This window comes from Gekko japonicus, unplaced genomic scaffold (assembly GCF_001447785.1).
Source record: "Gekko japonicus isolate JY-2015 unplaced genomic scaffold, Gekko_japonicus_V1.1 scaffold3221, whole genome shotgun sequence".
Classification (NCBI taxonomy): Eukaryota; Metazoa; Chordata; class Lepidosauria; order Squamata; family Gekkonidae; genus Gekko; species Gekko japonicus.
Window position 1 is genome coordinate 2072 of NW_015163704.1, and position 19485 is coordinate 21556.

Genomic DNA, 19485 nt, shown 5'->3' on the forward strand with positions numbered 1-19485 from the left:
TCTTTCCCTTGTTTTAGGGAGCTGGGTGATATGCGTTGTGATTCACATTCAACTTCACTCTGGGCGTCCTTGCAGCTTCTTGAATACGCATTCCATTCATATTGCATCCTAATCCTATCCCCAGAGGCCTCTTAATAATGCTTTTCCTTAATATATAGCTTCATATACAAAAAAGTGCAGTTATAAAGTATATATTCCATTAGCCAGTCTGGGGTCGTGGTTAAATGCGCGGACTCTAATCTGGGAGAACTAGGTTTGATTCCCCACTCCTCCACTTGCACCTGGCTGGATGACCTTGGGCAAGCTGTAGTTCTGGCGCAGATGTCCTTGAAAAAGGAGCCGTTTCTGTCAGAGCTCTCTCAGCCCCACCTACCTCACAGGGTGTCTGTTGTGGGGAGGGGGAGGGAAAGGAGTTTGTGAGCCGCTCTGAGACTCTTCTGGGTAGTGAAGGGTGGGGTACAAATCCAGTCTCTTCTTCTATAAATTTCTCTAATCAGGGAATTCTAGATTACATACCAAAATCTGGATCAGAAGAAATGTCAGAACCCACATTCAGAAATCACATTCATTTTCCCCTTGTCCTACAGTTGCCAGCTCCCGGTTGGGAAATTCCTGGATCCTTGGGGGTGCTTAAATTGGGGTCCCCTTGTTACGTTTCATTAGCAATTTCTGGGGTGGAGACCAGGGAGGGCAGGGACCGCACTGGGGTACAACACCAAGAGTGTTTGTTTGTTTGATTGATTGATTTATACCCCACAAAGGCAGGCTCAGGGCAGCTTACATAAAATGCATACATAAATACAGTTAAGAACATACATAGAACATCCATAAACAATCAATTATCCATTTTCCTAAAATGCCGGAAACCATATAGTGAAATAATGTGTTTGAACAATGAAGCTTCATAACATTCATGTGAAAACATCTGTTGTGCTTGGTAACCTCTAAGTGCCAGGACAAGAGAACTATAACAAGGAGCATTATGGGATTAAAATAATTTCCTGTTCACCCTCCGAAGCACCCATTTTCTCCAGTTGAACTGACTCCTGTATCCTGGAGACGATCTGTAATTCTAGGAGATCTCCAAGTCCCACCTGGAGCCTGGCATCCCTATGCGTTGTTGAGAGAGTGCTCTATTAGACACATCACTTTCGGTGTTTTTCAGGTGGGTTGGGGCTGGCTGGACTGGGTGGCCTCAGGCCCTGGTCTGGCAGGGCTGTGCTGTAGAGGAGAGCGAGGTCTGGCCATGGCTGTTGGCCATGGCGACTGAAGGGAACCTCCACATTCAGGGGCACTAATCCTCTGGATCCCAGAGCCAGGAGGCGACATCACAGGAAGGTTTCAGACTCTATGTTAGCTGGATCTCTGTCGCTGCCACGGGAATGGGGGGAGGCTCTGGAATGCTGAGTTTCATTTCTGCTGTGACTTCAGTGTTTTTGTTATCTCTCTGTAACTTTGAATGCTTGGTGTAGCCTTTCTCTTGGGAAATGTAATCCCTTACTTTGGCGGGCTCCTACCTGCAGCCTGATTGGCCATGGGCCATCAGGGGACCCCCTCGAATATTGTATAATTGCTTGCGTCGCACTCTTCCCTTTAGTTCTAACACGAAATGGTTAAGATATCTGCATACTCTGTGTCTCAATAAACTTTACTTATTTGAATGAGAGCTGTTGGGAACTGATTGCTGCAGGGGTCTGACATTCTACGCCCTGTCCATTTGGACCCCCAGAGGAACCGGTTGGCCACTGCATGAGACAGGACGCTGAACTGGATGGACCCTCTCTGTTCTGATCCAGCAGGGCTCCTCTATGCCCTATAGTTGTCCATCCAGAAGAACTGGTTGGCAACCACGTGAGATGGGATGCTGGACTAGGTGGACCCTCACTGGTCTGATCTAGCAGGGCTCTTCTGATATCTTATGAAGTCCTTGAACTAGATGGACTGTCACTGGTCTGATCCAGCAGGGCTCTTCTGACGTTCTTATGAAGGCTTCGGCCTCTATGCCCCATTGCTGTCCATCCAGAAGAACTGGTTGGTGGCTGTATGAGATGGGGCGCTGGACTAGGTGGACCGTCACTGGTCTGATCTATCAGGGCCGTTCTGATGTTTTTATGAAGGCCTCGGTCTCTATGCCTTGTTTTTGGATCTCCAGAGGAACTGGTTGGCCTCTGTGTGTTAGGATGCTGGACTAGATGGATCCTCACTGGTCTGGCCGGAATTTTTAGGTTTGTGTCCATCCCCAACGTCTAGCACTGCCAGTTGACTGTCATGGGATGCTTTTGTGGTTTTTGCTGCTGACCCAGTCCAGAATACTCTCATTTTTGCATGTGAATGGTCAGTATGTATAACTTGTATTGTGCAAGGAAAATGGCATATTAATTGCATGAGATTGGAACCCTGTTTGTTAAATGGGAAAGCAGTTATTTTTATATATGTCCGTAGCCTTCATGTGATGCTATACTTGGGTAGCAGCACTTAAATACTACACACAACGGTAGAAGACTAAGAAGACTCCTGATTGCTGTCTGCTCTCAGGGTGCATGAGTTAGGTCAAGCGGTCTTAGTCTTTGCTTGTGTCAAAAATGAAAAGCTGAGTTGATTTACAGTGATGATCAATACATTTCCTGGAGTTGCACTGTAGCCAGCAGGTAGACCAAGAGGTGAGGTACGGTACAGAAAGTATGGGTTTGAGCTTAGTCTGAAATTTCAGACATCTTTGGATGTCACTGCAGCTTCTCTCTGGTTCTCCCCAAAGATTTGGAAGTGTAGAACATAGCAACAAATCAAGAAGGCTCTGCATTAAAATGGAGAAAGTTTTAAGCCGACACTGCCTTCTGTGCATGGTGAGACATGGACCCTGCTCCCTTGGCGTGGTTCTCAACTTGTGCAGGGAAGGGTGACACTGCCTTCTGTGCGTGGTGAGACGTGGACCCTGAGCTTGCAGCTCCCTCGGCGTGGTTCTCAACTTGTGCAGGGAAGGGAAGCAGTTATTGTCTGGACGGGCAGTTTACGAATTGGGGAGTCAATGTGCTCTGTAAAATGAACAGTTAACTGGTTCAGTCAATACTTTGAGAGTGCCATGGCAACAGGTTCAAGTTGAGGTTTCTTTTGATTTCCTCTTCCTGATTTGTAAAATGTTCAGTAATTTGCCATAACAAGGTTTCTTAGTGTGTTTGGTAGCATTGCTGAGGTTAAAACTAGTAATGTACCTGTAACTTATGTTATCTGAGGTAGAGTTAAAGTAATAAGCTTGGCTACTCATTTGACTCTCATTCAGAGAAATGGTGCTTAGGGATCTGGCCTGGTTCCACTATTCTCAAGGATAATAAGTTAAATGTCTCTCTGTGGTCTGCATTCTCTGCCATAAGTATGATTTTGGGGTGCCTCTTATTTTTGAAACTGCTCTTTGGAAAAGCAGTGTCTATTATGAATTGCTTGTTTTACCGTTTGGAATAAGTTGCTAACAATGTGTGCATCAGAGCAAAATCATAACAGATTCATGCGTAAAATCAGGAGGTCTCACCACCTCTCCTTGTGTTCTGTCTTAGGCTATTGAAGAGGAAGGAGGAGATCCAGATAATATTGAAATAGCTGCCTCGGCTGATACGCCAAATAAGAAACCAACAAAAGGAAAAGGTTAAAACTTTTTTTCTGAAAACTCTTTGACATTTTTAAAACAAGTGTTACTGTTGAAAAGCTGAGTAACTCTCTTCCCCTGCCAAAATCATAACCAACCTGTTTGAAGCCTTAGTCTGTGCTGCGGAGGTAACTCTGCTTTTCAGTCTTTGTTTATGTACTGTGTGTCTCTGAATTAAAACACGGAGCTTGCTTCCATAGGCTGAAATTGTTCTGCTGAATGCTTATAACATACTGTAGCTATTGTGTTTTATATTTTGTATTGATATTTCTGTGCCCTGTTTCAGTCTTAAGGCAGCTCACGTTTTAAAAAACATCAGTTATGGAGCCAAGCAATACCATATAGGCAATACCAGCTGCCCTTGAAGGACACGATGAAAAAATGCGAGCAGTATCCTAAATATTTGTGCTGAATGAATTTGGTGGTTATTTCTCCCACGGCAGGCTATGTTAATTTATTAGTTATATTAGTTAAATTTATTATTGGTGTTAGTGGAATGATGAAAGTTTAATGATGGAATAACACAACACCGTGTTGCGTTAGGCATTCATGTTGTGCAGTTGTGTGTGGAATTTAAAAGTTTGCTAGGTATAAAATTGACCAGTCAGGCTTTCACAAGGGGTCGAAGTATGACTACCAAAAGAGAAATTTCTGGCATTTCTATCTCAGATGGATGAATGTTTTATCTTGTGACTTTTCTGGCATGAGTAAGTAGGCTGGCCTGGCACTTAACCACCGCTGTTAAATTGTTTTCCTGAGTGGACGGAGTGCTGTGTTGTGCCCTTTAAATTTCAAGGGATAACAGGAATGCTTTTACATCACTGCAGCAGAGAGTGCAGAGATTTGCTTGAAGGTAATCTGTGTTGTTGATCAGTAGTGTGTGTGGATTAGAGTTTACTCCTCTTGAGGCAGTGTAAAGGCAATTCAAATCCAATTTATCCCACTGGGAGTTTGTGTTTTTCCTAAACAGTGAACATCAGTATTTTGCCATCTAACCCTTCAACGGTCATGTTAGTGGGTGCCCCAAGAGAGCTTTTCCACTTGCCTCAGGGCAGCCTGCTTTCTGGTGTTTCCTGTTTCGCTTCAGTCCCTCTCGCACTCCTGAAACACAAGGAGTTACAAATCCAGCACATGTCACCCACTGTAGTCCATGTGTCCTTCCCCACCGGGAATCAATTATGGAACAACCTCCTTAGGAAAGTGTGCCTGGCCCCCTCACTGTTAGTCATTAGGAGACCGTTGAAGATGGTTTTGCTTATTTATTTAATTAATTTATTACATTTATATCCCGCCCTCCCCACCATATGGGGAGTTTAGGACTGTATTTGGTTAAGTTTACTAGCAGTACTGAACTATGATTTTAAATTTTGGCTTGTGTGTTTTTTATGCATTTTGCTTTATGTGTTTGATCTGTGTTGGAAGCCACCTTGAGCTCTGTAAAGAAGAAAGGCAGGCAGGGGCCAGGGCTATTTTTGGGCAGGAACACACAGGAACGGAGTTCCGGCTGGCTCCTGAGTTGGCCACGCCCAGCAGGAACTCATTAGCATAATAGGCCACACCCAACAGCAGAAACTCATTAGGATTGGCTACATTAGGGGTGTGTGGCCTAACATGCAAAGAAGTTCCTGCTACAAAAAAAGCTCTGGGTTTTGACAACAAACAAGGTAAACAGAATAAGCAGCAAAAGGTTGGTGTGGCTGGATGACTCACACTTCTGGTAACATGTGGGTGCGGCCTAATAGGCTAATGAGTGGTGCTGTCATGGGTGTGGCCTAACATGCTAATGAGTTTCTGCTATTGGGTGTGGCCTGTTATGCTAATGAGTTCCTGCTGGGATTTTTCTACAAAAAAAGCCCTGAAGGCAGGTAATAAATGTTTTAAATAAACAGCACTTTCCCCATGTGAGGACTGCTGCTCAGAGCGCTTAGGGTTTTTTTGTTGTTGTTGAAAATTCAGAATTTGAGTACTGAGCTCAGCTAATACAAGAGAATGCCGTGTTACCCCAGTGGGCATGAGGGGGAAGGTTCCTAGTGACAGATGGGCAAATCTCCCAGGGTCAGGGGCTCAGTCTCCATGCTTGTGGTCATGTCAGTCCCGGGCCCCATAGCCTGTGCCACGCTCGTGATGTTCCATGTCGGAAGACAGGTTTCTCCCTCGGTTCTTAGTTTCTACTGAGAGGCGGCCCTTAATGCGTGTTAAAGTCAAATTTTGAAAAAGCCAACCGATTTCCCCAGCTTAGGAGTACAGGAGCTTGGCTCCTTGCAGGGTCCATGTACAGATGGCAGCTTGCTTGGGTGTAAATACAGATGATCTGGAATTTCGACTTGAGACACACGGATGCATTCAGAACGGGCTCCAGTTTTGCCAGTAAAGCGCATTCTGAGTACTCTCTTGGGTTTTTTTTATCAAGAACACTGGATGTTGTCAAGTGAACCAAATGCCAGTTATATGAGATACCTCTGAGAAGCGATAAGAGCCGCCCAGCAACTCTGGGAGCTTAACTCCTTTTCTGGAATTTGATGTATCAGCTACTTAGCTTTTGCAAGCCCACCCTTTTTTCCTTTGGCAAAAACTGAAATGTTTTGGATCTGCACGTGGCTGCGTAGGGCACTCATGAAAGCCGAATCCTGCATTGAATGACGGTGGCCACTGTGCAGAGTTCCCTGTTCATTGTAGAAAACCTAAACATAAGTCTTGGGTATTGTTAAAAATGTTAGGGTCTCTGTCCCCCCCCCCTTCTATTTCACTTCCCCTGTTGCATTTGAAAAGGGCCTTCTACATGGTGGACGCTGTAGGACATGGGCTTTATTTGGTAGGCTGCACGGCATGCTCTTTTTTGTTCGCAGCCGGACATATGTTTCCCAAACCTGTTCAAAGTAGTCATTAGCATGCCCTTTTCTTTAGGAAAGAAGCCGGAAACTGATGAACTGAGCGGTGATGCTTCAGTGGAAGACGACTCCTTGGTCAAGGTAATACCATCATGATTTAAACGAGAGATCCAAACCTAAGCACCCTTTTTTGCTGTCGAGTTGCAGCTGACTTGTGGACGACCAGTGTTCCCTCTAAGCTGAGTTAGTGTAAGCTAGCTCATAGGTTTTTAGCCTCCAGCTCACACATTTTTTTGTCTCAGCTCAGGAAGGATGGCTCCAGAGCAAACTAATTTATGCAGGAGCCAAATCGCTCACTCACAACTTTGATGCCAGTAGCTCATGAAGTAGAATTTTTGCTCACAAGACTCTCCGGCTTAGAGGGAGCACTGGTGGCAACCCAGTATGGTTTTCAGAGCAAGAGACCTTGATGGCTGTCTTCCGTCTCTCGTGCTGACCAGGGCCAGCCCTGGTTAGCTTCCGAGATCTGACAAGGTCAGACTAGCCTGGCGGTCCAGGTGAGGGCAGAGCATTTATAACAGGGAATACATTTCACGGAACTAATCAGGGTCGCTTCTCTTTGCACTGCTTCCCGGATGAAGGCAGCTACCTTTATTCTCACTTGAGAGGAATATTAAGCATTGTTCAGTCTGATCTTGCAGTTGATCACTTTTCTAGTTCTCCAAGTAGGTGACTGAACTCAGTAAGTGAGAACTTGTGTGTGAGTTAGAAGAAATAGAGTGGTGACTGGGCTAAACCTTGAGAGCACGAACCATTTACTGATTGCGAGGAGACCATATTTCTAGCTAGACCTTGCTGTAAGAGTTGCTGGCTGCCAGAGGCTGGTTATATTGAGTGTTATATTGAGTGGTGTTCATCTCTGAAAGGAGTGTGAACTGGAAGCTCAAGAGGCAAGTGACCAGGATGGGAATGATGAATTGAAAGACTCTGAAGAATCTGTGGAAAACGAAGATGATTCCTCAGCATCTAAGGCGTCGTTTCCTGCAGAGAAGAAGAAAGCTCATTCAAAACGGGCGGAAAAGGAGTTGGGAAACCAGGTATGCTGCAGAAACCCTTTGGGCTGAATGTCGGAATGGCATGTAAAAAGTTAATACCTTTGAGGCTTCTCCAGCTCTAGCCTTTTTAAAAAACTTATTGTGCGTGTGTTCTTGCTTCTCAGCCAGCAACTAGCTTCCAGAGTTGATTACAGCTAATAAAATACTGTTTAAAATATAATGTAAAAACTGCTTGGGAAAAGCTATCTCAGCAGGATCTGAACTTGTAGCTGAGAAGAAGGAGACTCAGTGTGGAGATAGACTTAATGATGGTGACTTCCCCCCACTGCCTATAAAGTAATCTACCCAGTTTCTTGTTGTTGCCCTTTGATCAAATGATGCTGGTGGTGGTTTCCATGAGATGTCTCATACTCTGCTGCAGCAGTGTAGCACCAAGCAGTTCTGGAAGACGTCTTCAGCAGTGATCTGGGTGGAGGAGTTAAAATTCCCTCTCTCCTGTGCCTCCCAAGGTTCGGGAGGAAGCCCACCTGTCCTGGCAATTGTGTATTGTGTGGTTCTTCCTTAGAATAAGGGCATTATGAAGTAGCAGCTCAGCTTGAAGAGTGTGTGACACTAATACACAGTGCTCTTTGGTGTACTTTGACAGTGGGCACTTGTGGCTGCAGCATTCTGTTAGGTAACCATTTTGAGAAATTGCGACAAGGCCGACTGAAGCAGAGGGCTGCAGAGTTCCCAGATCTCTCCGAAGGCATCCTGTCAGTTTAGCGTGAATGGCTTCCCTCGTCAGGGTCTGCTTCACCTGTGGCAGCTTGTCAAAATCTGCTGCCGTTGAAGCAGAAAGCCCTGGGACACCCACTTCCTTCTGCAAGCGTCGTGAGTTCCAGTCTAGCCTAGTTAGATTGTCTTGGCTTGTCTCCTCAGGGCACCGATGTTCAAGATGCAGAAGATGACAGCCTTGCTGCTTCTCATGTAAGTTTCTAAATTGCCTCCTCAAAGCTCCTTAGAGAGCAGGCCACGTTTGCATTCCGCCGGAAGGGCCGAAGCGCAAGACTTCATTGCAGCACAGTTAAAGCTTCATAGACCGGAAGCTGCACAGGCGTATTGATATTAAAGCTCTGAACTGCTTGTTTAAAAACCGGTGGAAACTGTAAAACGAAACACAAAAATAGGATGAAATGAGCGGGTAGGAGAATGCCTCAGCAAAGCTGAGAACATTTTTGGTCTTCAAAAAGAGAGCCCAGTGTCACAAAGAAATGAGACTGTGGCTCTCTGCCTGGGTTTTCAAGCCAGACCTTGAGGAAAGAGAACCCGCGGTCTCCTCCAGTTTCTCATATGGCAAGCCCGCAGATCAGCAGCTGTGCCCAAAATCCACTCTGTGTTCATGGCTTTGCTGCCATCAGTCACCAGGCCGGCCGGCCTGTCCCCAGCAAGCTACCAGGTCCTAGACCGGTTGCAGTTCCCAAACAGCAGCACATGCAGTGCATTGCAGAAAAGGCCTCCGCACTCCTAGCGTATGGATAACTATGTCCAGCTCAGCTGTGTCCAGGAGGGGTTGTGGCTGGCCTGCCAGTGCAGGCTGATAAGAGGCACTTCGAGGCATGTGTGTTGTTGCCTGGGCCGAAGCCGCCATCTTGTCGAAGGAGTATGCCCCCTGCCTCCAGCCACCTGCAAGTTAATTTGGGTTAACTGTGAGGGTTCTCAAAAATAGAATTTTGCACTCAGGTACTGTGAAAATACAACTAAGTGAAAAATAAGAAGAATGATAAAATGAAATAGTTGTGAAATGGTAATGAGAAGATACGCATGCAGAATGTTGAACTGGAACTTGAATATTTTTACATTCCCTTTTCTTTTTCTCCTTCCTTTCCCCTTCCATACTTTCTTTATATAAACTAATAAAATCCTCTATAAAAAGAATAGACTTTGTTTCTCAGACTAGTTGTGTGGAAAAAGCAGGAGGAAATTGTTCCTCGCTGGGCACTATGTCTGCCGTTTGCGCAGAAGGGCAGACGTAGGTCTGTAGAGTAGTTTGAACCAGACCATTGGCTGAGCGGCTGCAAAGTATTGCCTGTCTTATTCTTTTAAATGTAGCAGATGCTAACAGTGCAAAAGACCAGTAGTGAAGCCTTTCTGTTCTTTTATCGTTTCTGAAGTATTGGTATTTTGCCTGCTCTGTTTAATGAGAACGGTAAATACTTAGTGGATTTTTTTTTCTGACTTACAGGATGGAGAAGAAGAGAATGAGAGAGGTATGTTTTGAGGTCCAGGACAGTTCAGAATGCTCTAATATACTTGAGGTTGCTTTTGATAAATGGCAGGCACCTTGGCTGTGAGCACCTCTCCCGAGGACAGTGGTTGGATCCATGCTCACAGCTGGCTTTTCTTTAAATCGCACACACACACACCAGTTATTTCACTGCCTATTTGGCCTACCAGGTGCCTGAATGGAGCCAAGGTCCCCAAACGCCTCGGGTATGAACCTTTGAGGTACGGTAAGTCTTGATGTGTACACTTCCCCTGCACTGTAGTAGCTGCCAGCTGCCCTCATGGGAACAAAGCATTCTACAGAATGGAATCTGACAGCCATTCCAATGTGGATGGCGCTCTACTTTTTACTGCACTGGCAAAATGCCCACCTTATGCTTCGTGGTCTCGCGCGAGATCTGTCAACGCTCGGAAGGAGTCTGCTCACTTGTGCCTTTCAAAGCTACCCTGCGGAGCACAGCTTCAGAAAGCAACGCCTGACCCAGCCTTCCTGCTAAAGAAGACCCACAGAGAGCACTCCGAAGGACCTTGCGTATTGGTGGACTAAAGGACAGGGGACCATTGTGACTTCACACGACTGGAGTCATGAAGCTTGTGCACACGTGGGGGTGTAAACTTGGTCTTTGTGAGGAATCCCACAGCAAGAAGCCTCTTCGTGTAACGTGAGAGTGCCACCGGAGGCGCCAACGAGAGAACTGAGCCTATGGACCCGTGTGCACACTGGACGAAGATGAGGAGCCTTCTGTGAACTTTGGCCCAATGTTTGTACTGTACCAATTGCAGCCGACTTCTGCAAGGGCACCGTGGCTGGCAAGTGGCCACTGGGAAGGAAGGCAGGAGGGACACTAGTGCAGCTGTGAAGGATTTGGCTCTTACGCTCTGGTCTCTCGGAAGGATACTGGAAGATGGACAGACTTGTAAATGGACATCTGGGAATATTGACTTGCTGTTGAGCCATGAAGAAGAAGCACCTCTTTGCTCATCACTGCCTGCTTTGGAAGCCAGACACTTGTACCGAAGAACAGGTGTCATGTGGATGGAGCCTGCCCATGTCTGGACTCCTGTTCGGTTTCTGGTACTTGGGTCTAGAAAATTGGTTTGCCATGAAGAATTGAGTGATCCTGGGTAAAGGATTGATTTGTGTGTTAATGCCCCCTTATGTTTTTTTTCTCCTAACCTTCCATCAGTTCTAATAACCGGCTTTGTGTTTTTCTAGGTCCTCTTCTAGCTTTGTGCATATGAAAAATGTTTAAACTTCTCGTTTTGCAATATTTATTCCTGTTAAATCCTCTTAGATAAAGCAGGTTCTGGTGATGGCACACAAGAAGTATCTAAGCCTCTTCCTTCAGAAGAGAGCCTGGCTGAGGCCGATCAGTCGGCTCGCGAAGAGATGGAAGCAAATGCGTCTGGGAAAGAAGCCGAGGACGATAACATATCGGTAACAATCCAGGCCGAAGACGCCATCACTCTGGACTTTGATGGCGATGACCTCCTAGAAACAGGTAAAAATCTGAAAATTACAGATTCAGAAGCAAGTAACCCAAAAGACGGGCAGGATGCCATTGCGCCAAGCCCGGAGAAGGAAGGCAAGGACTATGAGATGACTGAGAACCATAAAGATGGTAAGAAGGAAGACAGCATGAAGGGGGATCCCGTCAAGAAAGAAGCCCGAGAAAGCTCGAAGAAAGCAGACTCTGGAGACAAAGAGAAAGATACTTTGAAGAAAGGTCCCTCGGCTGCTGGGGCCGCTGGTCAAGCAAAGAGGTTTGTCTTTCTATGTCCGTTCTTTAAGATACCTACCAGCATTCAAATAAGATCACACTCTGCATTATGGGGGTAGCAGCAAGAAACTTGTAATTAGTATCTTATGCTCCTGCCTATAAAAATATGTATTGACGGCCATAAGTTACCTGTGTTTAAAAAAAAAAACCACTCGGGATCTTCGTTATATTCTTTATCCTGCTGAGTGCATTGGCGAATTGACAGCATATTATTATTATTTTTTTCCAAGTAGTCAAGTTTTAAGTACCTTTGTGATGATGGTATTGAACAACTCTCAGTTCTAAGAGCACCAAAAAATGAAGCCAAGTCCCAGTCCAGAATGTGGAGAAGATTACCATATATCCACTGAATAAAAATTGTCAGAAAATCTAGATCTTCAGGCGTCCTGGGGAAAATCAGAGCAAGAAGCCATGAGGAGGGGAGAGGAAAAAAAAAATCACATTTCCTCAAATTACAGTCCAGCCCTCACTCGCTTACTTACGTTTCAGAAACGGTTTGCTTTAATAGTGTAAGGTTCTTGGTAAGGAAATGTCACGTGTTCAATTTGCTCTGATTTTTTTTGTTCCTTCTAGCTCTACTAAGGAGTCTAAAGAAAGCAAGACTGCCTCAAAGGATGACAAAGGTAATGGGCCCGGTTCCCTCTTAGATATCTGGTGTCTAGTCATGGGGTGAGTTCTCTGTCCAGTCACACACTTGGAAGACCAGGAGCGGGCAGTGCTTCTGTTCAGGTTTTCCCTTCTCTGTAAGACGTAGTTCTTCTTAGAAAGCCAGTTTGGTGTAGTGGCAAAGAGCAGTGGACATTAATTTGGAGAAACTGGGCTTGATGCCCCACTCCTCCTCCTTCACATGAAGCCAGCTGGGTGACCTTGGGCCAGTCCCAGTTCTCAGAACTCTCGCAGCCTCACCTACCTCACAAGGTGTCTGTTGCGGGGAGGGGAAGGTGATTGTGAGCCACTCCAAGACTCCTTTGGATAGTGAAGAGTGGGGTATAAAACCAACACATCAGCTCTTCTTCTCTGTGGTCTCTGTGCGTCACACGTATGGGATCTCAGGCATGCACCCAGAGTCTCAGAATTTATGAAAGCTATAAAACTGAGCCTTCCGTTCCTAGCAGCTGCTCGTTGCATGCACCTGGAGTGGGCGGAGGCCGTACTTGCCTCTCAGGTCTTCCGTAATAGCTGCAGCAGCTGCCTCTAGGGAGGACCTCCTCATTCTCAGCTTCTCAGATTTTGGCTTTTCCTCTCTTGACTTTGGAGCTTCCTTGAGCATCTGTGAGTTTCATTTTTACCCTTTCCCTGAGGGTCTCAGGTGTTCATTGTTCTTACCTCCATTTATCCTCACAACAGCCCTGTGAGGTAGGTTAGGCTGAGAGAGGAACTGACCCAAGATTGATCCAGTAACCTTCATGGCTGCGTGGGCATTTGAATCCAGGTCTTCCTGTACTTAGATCTGGTGATCTACCCATTGCACAGTGCCGTTGCTTCCATCTCCGTGGCCTTGGATCGGTTACGCTTTGGGGGTGTAGATCAGCCCTTTAAACTACTGATAATGGTATCATTTCAAGCATTAATTAAGCGGACAGAATCTGTAGAGAATCTGATTTCTCTCTTGGCTTTTAGTAAGAAGCGCCTGCTTGACATTTACAGAATTTTTAGCATATTTTTGTTTGTTTACATCATTCGTAGTCTGCCTTTCTCACTTGGACTCAGGGCGGATTACCCAGAGTAAATCAATGTAATCAGCAGGATGGGTTATATTCAGTCATCAGTGCAATAAGATGAGGCTTGAAGAACCAATCAGATCTAAAAATAGTCTGAAGCAAAGTGTAAGTCTTAACGTGACACGTTAAATTATACAAAAATTACATAGTAGGACCCAAGTTTTGGTAAGCTAAACACAGTAGCGTGGACCGTACTCGGAAGGAAGACCACCCATGAAGGCTCTGCAGAGGGAGGCGGTGGCCAGTCACCTTTGCTTCTCACTTGCCTTGAAAGGCCCTTGCCGGGGGCGCCATAAGTTAGCTGCAGCTCAACGACACTGTACACACCAACCCACCCACAGATCCTTACCACTTAATGATTTACACCCCGAGTAGTCAGTCGTCTGCTTCCGTTAAGCACGGGAATAGAACCATGAATAAAGAGAGAGGGTTCCATTGTTGGGGACTTGCACCTCCTCCTTGCTGCATGATCCTCACAAAGCGATATATGAAATCAAAGCATTCTATCGTGGTGCTTGCAATTAAGTTAAATCAAAATACTGTGTACAGCGAATGCAAATCATCATGTATTTGCTGAATATATTACACAGCTTTCTCATGCTAGGGAGATGTCCGGAATATTTGCTGCCACAGTAATGCTGGGTTGCATTCCGTTCTGCTTTTCGTGCATAGAAGCACAATTGCTCTGCCCCCAGTGCTGTTCCGGGGTGGGGGGTGGGATGGGGGTCCCCAGGGCAGCATAAAGGGAAGTTGAAGGGCTGCCACAGCGCTGGAGAACTGGCAAAAATTGTCTCCCCTCCCCCAACCTGTGTGGATCTTTTCAACCCGTTGTTAGTTGCAAATCAAAATATAAATAGAGAACCACTTTGGATGGATGGTTTTCCTTGCTGTGTATTATACTCAGTGACTAATCCTGATTTTAAAAATCACTTTGACCCACCAGCTTGAGCTTGACTTCACAGAAGGTCCCTGGTGGGCTTTTTCATGCCTCTATAAGGTCCGATGATGTGGCTTAATTTCACAAGACAGACTAGAGGATACCCGAAACATTTGTCGTAGCAGTAAGAACCAGGTAGCAGACTTTTTCTCAGGAAGCAATTATCTGGCCGTTTTAATGGGCTCTGGCTAGTCAGTGGCTAACTTGTGGATGCCATTGCTTCTGAGAAATGTGTGAAGTGCACTGAATATCAGTGTTTGCTCTGGTGACGTTAACACCCCCTGTCTTCACGTCCTGCCTATCCAAAGCAAGTAGTACTGCAGACCAGGCCTGTAACCAGGATTATGTGGCTTGTGGGGCAATTTTTTTTCTAGTGGGGATGAAGTTCTCAGTGCAGAAAGAAAAGCCACTTAGCCAATAGAAAGCTGTTACCAGGACATATCTCTAAATTGCAAGCTGTCAACCACTTTAGGTGACAGTCCTCAGCTGCTGCAAGTTAATCACTTCTGCCAGCCTAAGCAACAGTTCTGAGAACAAGCTGGCAGGTGGAGGTGATGACTTCTGTAGTCAAGAAAGCTAACACTTAGGCTGAAAACCTCTCTTAAAGGAGACCAGTTTCTTGACACAGAGTTAGAAGGGATCCTAGAGGACACCTACTCCAACTCAGTGCGGGAATTAGTCCACTAAAGCACCCTACTCTGCTTTTAAAAATGTTTTAAAATGATTGGAAAAGGCATTTACAGGAGAAATTCTTGTGGGGCGGTACCTTTAAGAAAGGGGGCGGAGCCCCTAAAAGCCCCCGGTAGCTATGGGCCTGCATCAGACATCCAGAGTTGTTGGCTGCCACATGAGTGAGCATGTGAAGGCTGTAACATTGTCTTGTGGCTTCTCTTGTAGGCAGCGCAAGCAGTGGCAGCAGCAGCTCAACTAGGAACTTGTGGGTGAGCGGCTTGTCCTCCAACACAAAAGCCGCTGACTTGAAAAACCTCTTCGGCAAGTATGGGAAGGTATGGCTTCAACTCACTGGCTCCTAAGCGGCGCTTGAGTAAGAGATTGCTCTGGGGCCGGGTTGGGATCTTTCTTCTTTCCGTCGAGCCCGTTGCTCCAGCTGCTGCTCCCTCTAGGCCTGGAAGCTGGTTTCCTCATTGTGTATCTCGTGGTCTGTCTTGGGGTGTAAAGACTGGCTTCTGGCCTGTAGTAGAGAAGTTCTCGTTTGTTCATCCACATGCTTCTCTCCTCCCCTTGGTACCAAAAGCTCAGTGAAAGAGGCATGTTTTTGCTGCCCTGCTAAGCCTGCAAGGGAAGGTACCTCACGGGAGGGAGAGTTCGGTAACCTTGGTGCTGATACTGAGAAGGCCCTGCTTAGGCACGGCCACCTGTCGGACCTCCGGTAGTGACACCCGACGGTATCGCGGTCCCAAGCAACGTGGGCCTGCAAAGGGGTCCTATCCAGCGCTTCCAATTGTACCCAGGAGATCAACGCAATCCCAGTAGCTAGCTCCAGCAGTCAGTGGGCTGCCGCATTCTGGACTGAAGGATGTGTCCGGGAACTCTTCGAAGGCCGCCCCACACAGAGTGTATTGCAGCAGTCTAGCCTGAGGCTTATCGAAGCCTGTGTGTAACCGATTCAAGGGCTGCAGCTGATGAGATGGGATCCAACCTACAGCTGCTTCCCGACCCCCTAGGGTAGCAAGGCTGAGTCCCAGGTTGCCCCCCACCCCCCGCACTTCAAACCTGAGTGGTTGACAGAAAGTGTGGCCTCATCCAGAACGGGCTGAATCCCGGACCAGCAGAAAGCCCAGCAGTGACGCTTCAGCCTTTCCTGGATTAATAGTCAAGGTACTCACCCTCGCGCTTCCCCTCGCTGCCTTCAGGCACTGACGCAGACAAGACGTTGACCCAAGGGTCAGCCTACGGGTGGCACCCACGCCTCCTCACCGCCTTACCCACGCTACTGGATTCATGTGGATGTTAAAGAGCACTGGGAGCCTTACCGGGCCCCAAAGGCCAGGGGAAGGGCCAGCCGCCCTCCAGCACCGCTTTCTGGGCTCCGCCCTCCAAGAAGAACTGGATCCGCTGCAGCACAGGCGCCCCCAGTTCAGCAGCCATCGACACGCTTGCTGTTGTCAGTGGTGCTGGAAGCAGCCATCGAGAAGAACAAACAAGGACGTCGTCCCCGCCCGACTCCCGACACAGGTTATATCCGCTCAGCCGTCCGAGGCAGTTTCATCGCCAAAATCTCAGCAGAAGCCTGGCTGATCAGGGCCCAGACAATCTGATTCAACCAAGGGAACCTGGACTTGCGTACCCAAGTGGCCTTGCCCCAGAATGGAATGCCCAGAACGGGCCTAAAGCGATCCCAACTGGTAGTGCCCAGGGTCTTCAAGGGGGTTTGCACCACAGCTTCCCTGATGCTGCCAGGAACCGTTCCCTCCCTCCTAGGAGCCAGCCAGGTCTCTTCTGGTCCATCTCAGTAGCCAGGAAGAGTGAGGATCGAGCATGCCAGAGGCAGGCCTAACGTCTCCCAGGAGCTGGTCCCCATCTTAAGATAGAATCACAGAGTGGGAAGGGGCCATACAGACCATCTAGTCCGACCCCCTGCCCAGTACAGGACCAGCCTAGAGCATCTCTGGCAAATATTCGTCCAGCCTCTTCTTGAACGTGGTCAGTGAAGGGAAGCTCAGCACCTCCCCCTAGGCAGCTGATTCCGCCTTTGAACTACTCTGACCGTGAAAAAGTTTTCCTAACCTCCTGCCGATACCTTTCTGCATGTAACTTAAACCCGTTGCTTTGGGTCCTGTCCTCTGCTGCCAACTGGAACAGCTCCTTGCCCTCCTCCAAAGGACAGCCTTTCAGATATTTAAAGAGAGCCATCGTATCCCCTCCTCAATCTCCTCTTCTCCAAACAAAACATTCCCAGGGCCCTCTGCCTTTCCTCGTAGGGCTCAACCTCCAGACCCCCGATCATCCTCATCGCTCTCTTCTGCACCCTCTCGATTTTGCCCAAATCCCTTTTGAGTGAGGCCTCCAGAACGGCACACGGGAGGACTCCAGGTGCAGCCTGACCAAGGCAGTCTACAGAGGGGGCTATGACCTCCTGCGATTTCGATGCAGTGGCCCTTCTAACACAACCCAAGACTGAATTTGCCTCTTTTTTTTACCACCACACGTGCTGGAAAGCGTGCAATAAGACTGTGCAACTGGTCGTTCCGGCTCCATTCGGCAGCACTCCCTTCCCGCTGTGGCATTTAGATGCAAGCGGTCCCATCCACAAAATGTTCTGCAGCTGTCAAGGGCACAGAGAGGCAGCCGTGAGGCTCAGTACGGAAGAGACCCCCTCGCACAGTGCCGAGGCAGTGGCTGCAGATGTGGTCTTTCCTTCATCGCCACAGAATAGGCTCCGATAGGGGTGGCGGCCTGTGACCTGAGGCTGGGGTTCCCCACGGAGTACCTCTCCTGCCGTGAGTTAAAGCTCCCCAAGGCAGGCGGTGAGAGAGAGAGGCCTGGAGCTAGATCAGAGGACAGGGTCCCCAGCATGGTCCCCCGGGGCACTGTGGCCCCTGTTTCTAGAAAGTGGGTGGGACCAGGTTGGCCTGTTGCCGAGCAGGCCTTCCGATTGGCCCCTGAAGATCTAATTAAAATAACACCGTTTCAAGGGGCAGCTGCCATGACCGTGTTTGTTCTGTGTTCTCGCCCCTCTTTCCCAGTGCATTTTTAGTCGCCCCTCTTCTCCCCTGCACTCGGGATTCTTTGCTGTGTGTGTGGTTCCACCACCTGCCGCAGCCGTTTTGTGGTTGTGCTCAAAGCCCTGTGTCAGTATTCCAAAGGTGAACATATGAGGCTGTCTTTTACTGACTCAGACCCTGGGTCTGTTGAAGTCAGTATTGTCTACTCCGATGGGCGGCAGGTCTCCCGGGTCTCAGGCAGAGGCCTTTCACATTACCTTCCTGCCTGGTCCTTTCAGCTGGAGATGCCGGGGATTGATCCTGGGACCTTCTGCATGCCAAGCTGATGCTCTGTCACTGAGCCCCCAGTCCAGGTTTCCACTGGCTCAAAAGGTTGGGGGACTCCTGTCCTAGTAGCCAAGGCTGGACCTTCTGATTCCAGCTGCCAATGGTCTGGGAAGTGGTGGCTACAGCTCTGTTCCCTGGAAGTCTGCAGCGAAACTGATGCAACTCTCTAGTCTTACAGTTTGATTACCCAGCCTGGCCTGTGGAGGGACCAGGGAGCGGGCACAGTGAGAAAGCACCAGATTACGAAGGCCTGTCTGTATCCCTTTTCACCACCATAACTCACAGCATGGCCGTCGTTTTCGCTGGGCTGGGCTGGCCTGATGGAAGAACGATTCCGTCTTTCCTTGAGAACTATTCTACTTGGAAAGCTGTAGCTTATATAAGATGTAGTTGAGGTATAGAACACCTGGCAGATATCCCCCTCCCCCAAGGAACATTTGCTTACCTAATCCTTAAAGGCGTATAAGGTGTATGCAAGTCGTTTGCATACAAATGCTCTCACCCCGGCCTTGCTGCCCAGAACGGAGAGCAGCGATATGACGGAGGGATCAGCTTAAAACCTTGACTTGCGTTTGGTCTCCGTTCCCAGGTCCTGGCTGCCAAAGTGGTCACAAATGCCCGCAGCCCCGGAGCCAAGTGCTACGGCATCGTGACCATGTCCTCCAGCACGGAAGTGGCCAGGTGCATCGCCCACCTTCATCGGACGGAGCTGCACGGGCAACAGATCTCCGTGGAGAAAGTAGGTGTCCTGCTCCCTGGCAGGCTAGGAACAGTTCACGGAGTGGGGGGGAGAGGCACCCCGAAGCGATCGTCCCTTCCCGATAGGGCAGCCACACGCCGGATTCCTGATCTGTGTCCCACTTCCATCCCACGCCAAGCCTTGAAGGCGATCTGCCAGTTCTTGGGCACGGTCTCTCTGGGAAAGGAGACGACTGGCCTGAATGAACTCACTCCGAAACAGTCGGGGGTCTTGGGGGCGAGGCCCGTCTAGTGCCAGTCATGCTCCTTTTGTGTGGTTTGGCGCTCTGGTGTGTTTGCATATTTGCAGCGTGCCTATGGGCATGGGCTCCCAAATACCCTCCTTGAGATGTTGGACTGGAGTGGGTTATCCATAGTACCCCCAAGGCCCAGCAGACGTCTCCTCCAGCCTCTTCCTGTTCTGACAGCCAACCAGCAGCTGGCCTGGATGCGCGACAAAAAAAACATTCCCCTCTGACCTTGATAGTAAATTGGAAGCTTGTCACCAGT

At 48.1% G+C, this 19485-nt stretch overlaps 1 protein-coding gene across 2 annotated transcripts in view; it reads left to right on the forward strand.

Moving 5' to 3' along the window:
- SLTM (SAFB like transcription modulator) overlaps window positions 1–19485 on the forward strand; it is a 34130-nt gene that overhangs the window by 1475 nt on the left and 13170 nt on the right. For both annotated transcript variants that reach the window (XM_015407828.1, XM_015407829.1), the window contains exons 2-10: window positions 3549–3636; window positions 6542–6606; window positions 7392–7562; window positions 8442–8489; window positions 9745–9769; window positions 11081–11549; window positions 12140–12189; window positions 15122–15231; window positions 18827–18976. In XM_015407828.1, the coding sequence (XP_015263314.1) occupies window positions 3549–3636; window positions 6542–6606; window positions 7392–7562; window positions 8442–8489; window positions 9745–9769; window positions 11081–11549; window positions 12140–12189; window positions 15122–15231; window positions 18827–18976 (1176 nt within the window). The remainder of the gene's footprint in view (window positions 1–3548; window positions 3637–6541; window positions 6607–7391; window positions 7563–8441; window positions 8490–9744; window positions 9770–11080; window positions 11550–12139; window positions 12190–15121; window positions 15232–18826; window positions 18977–19485) is intronic.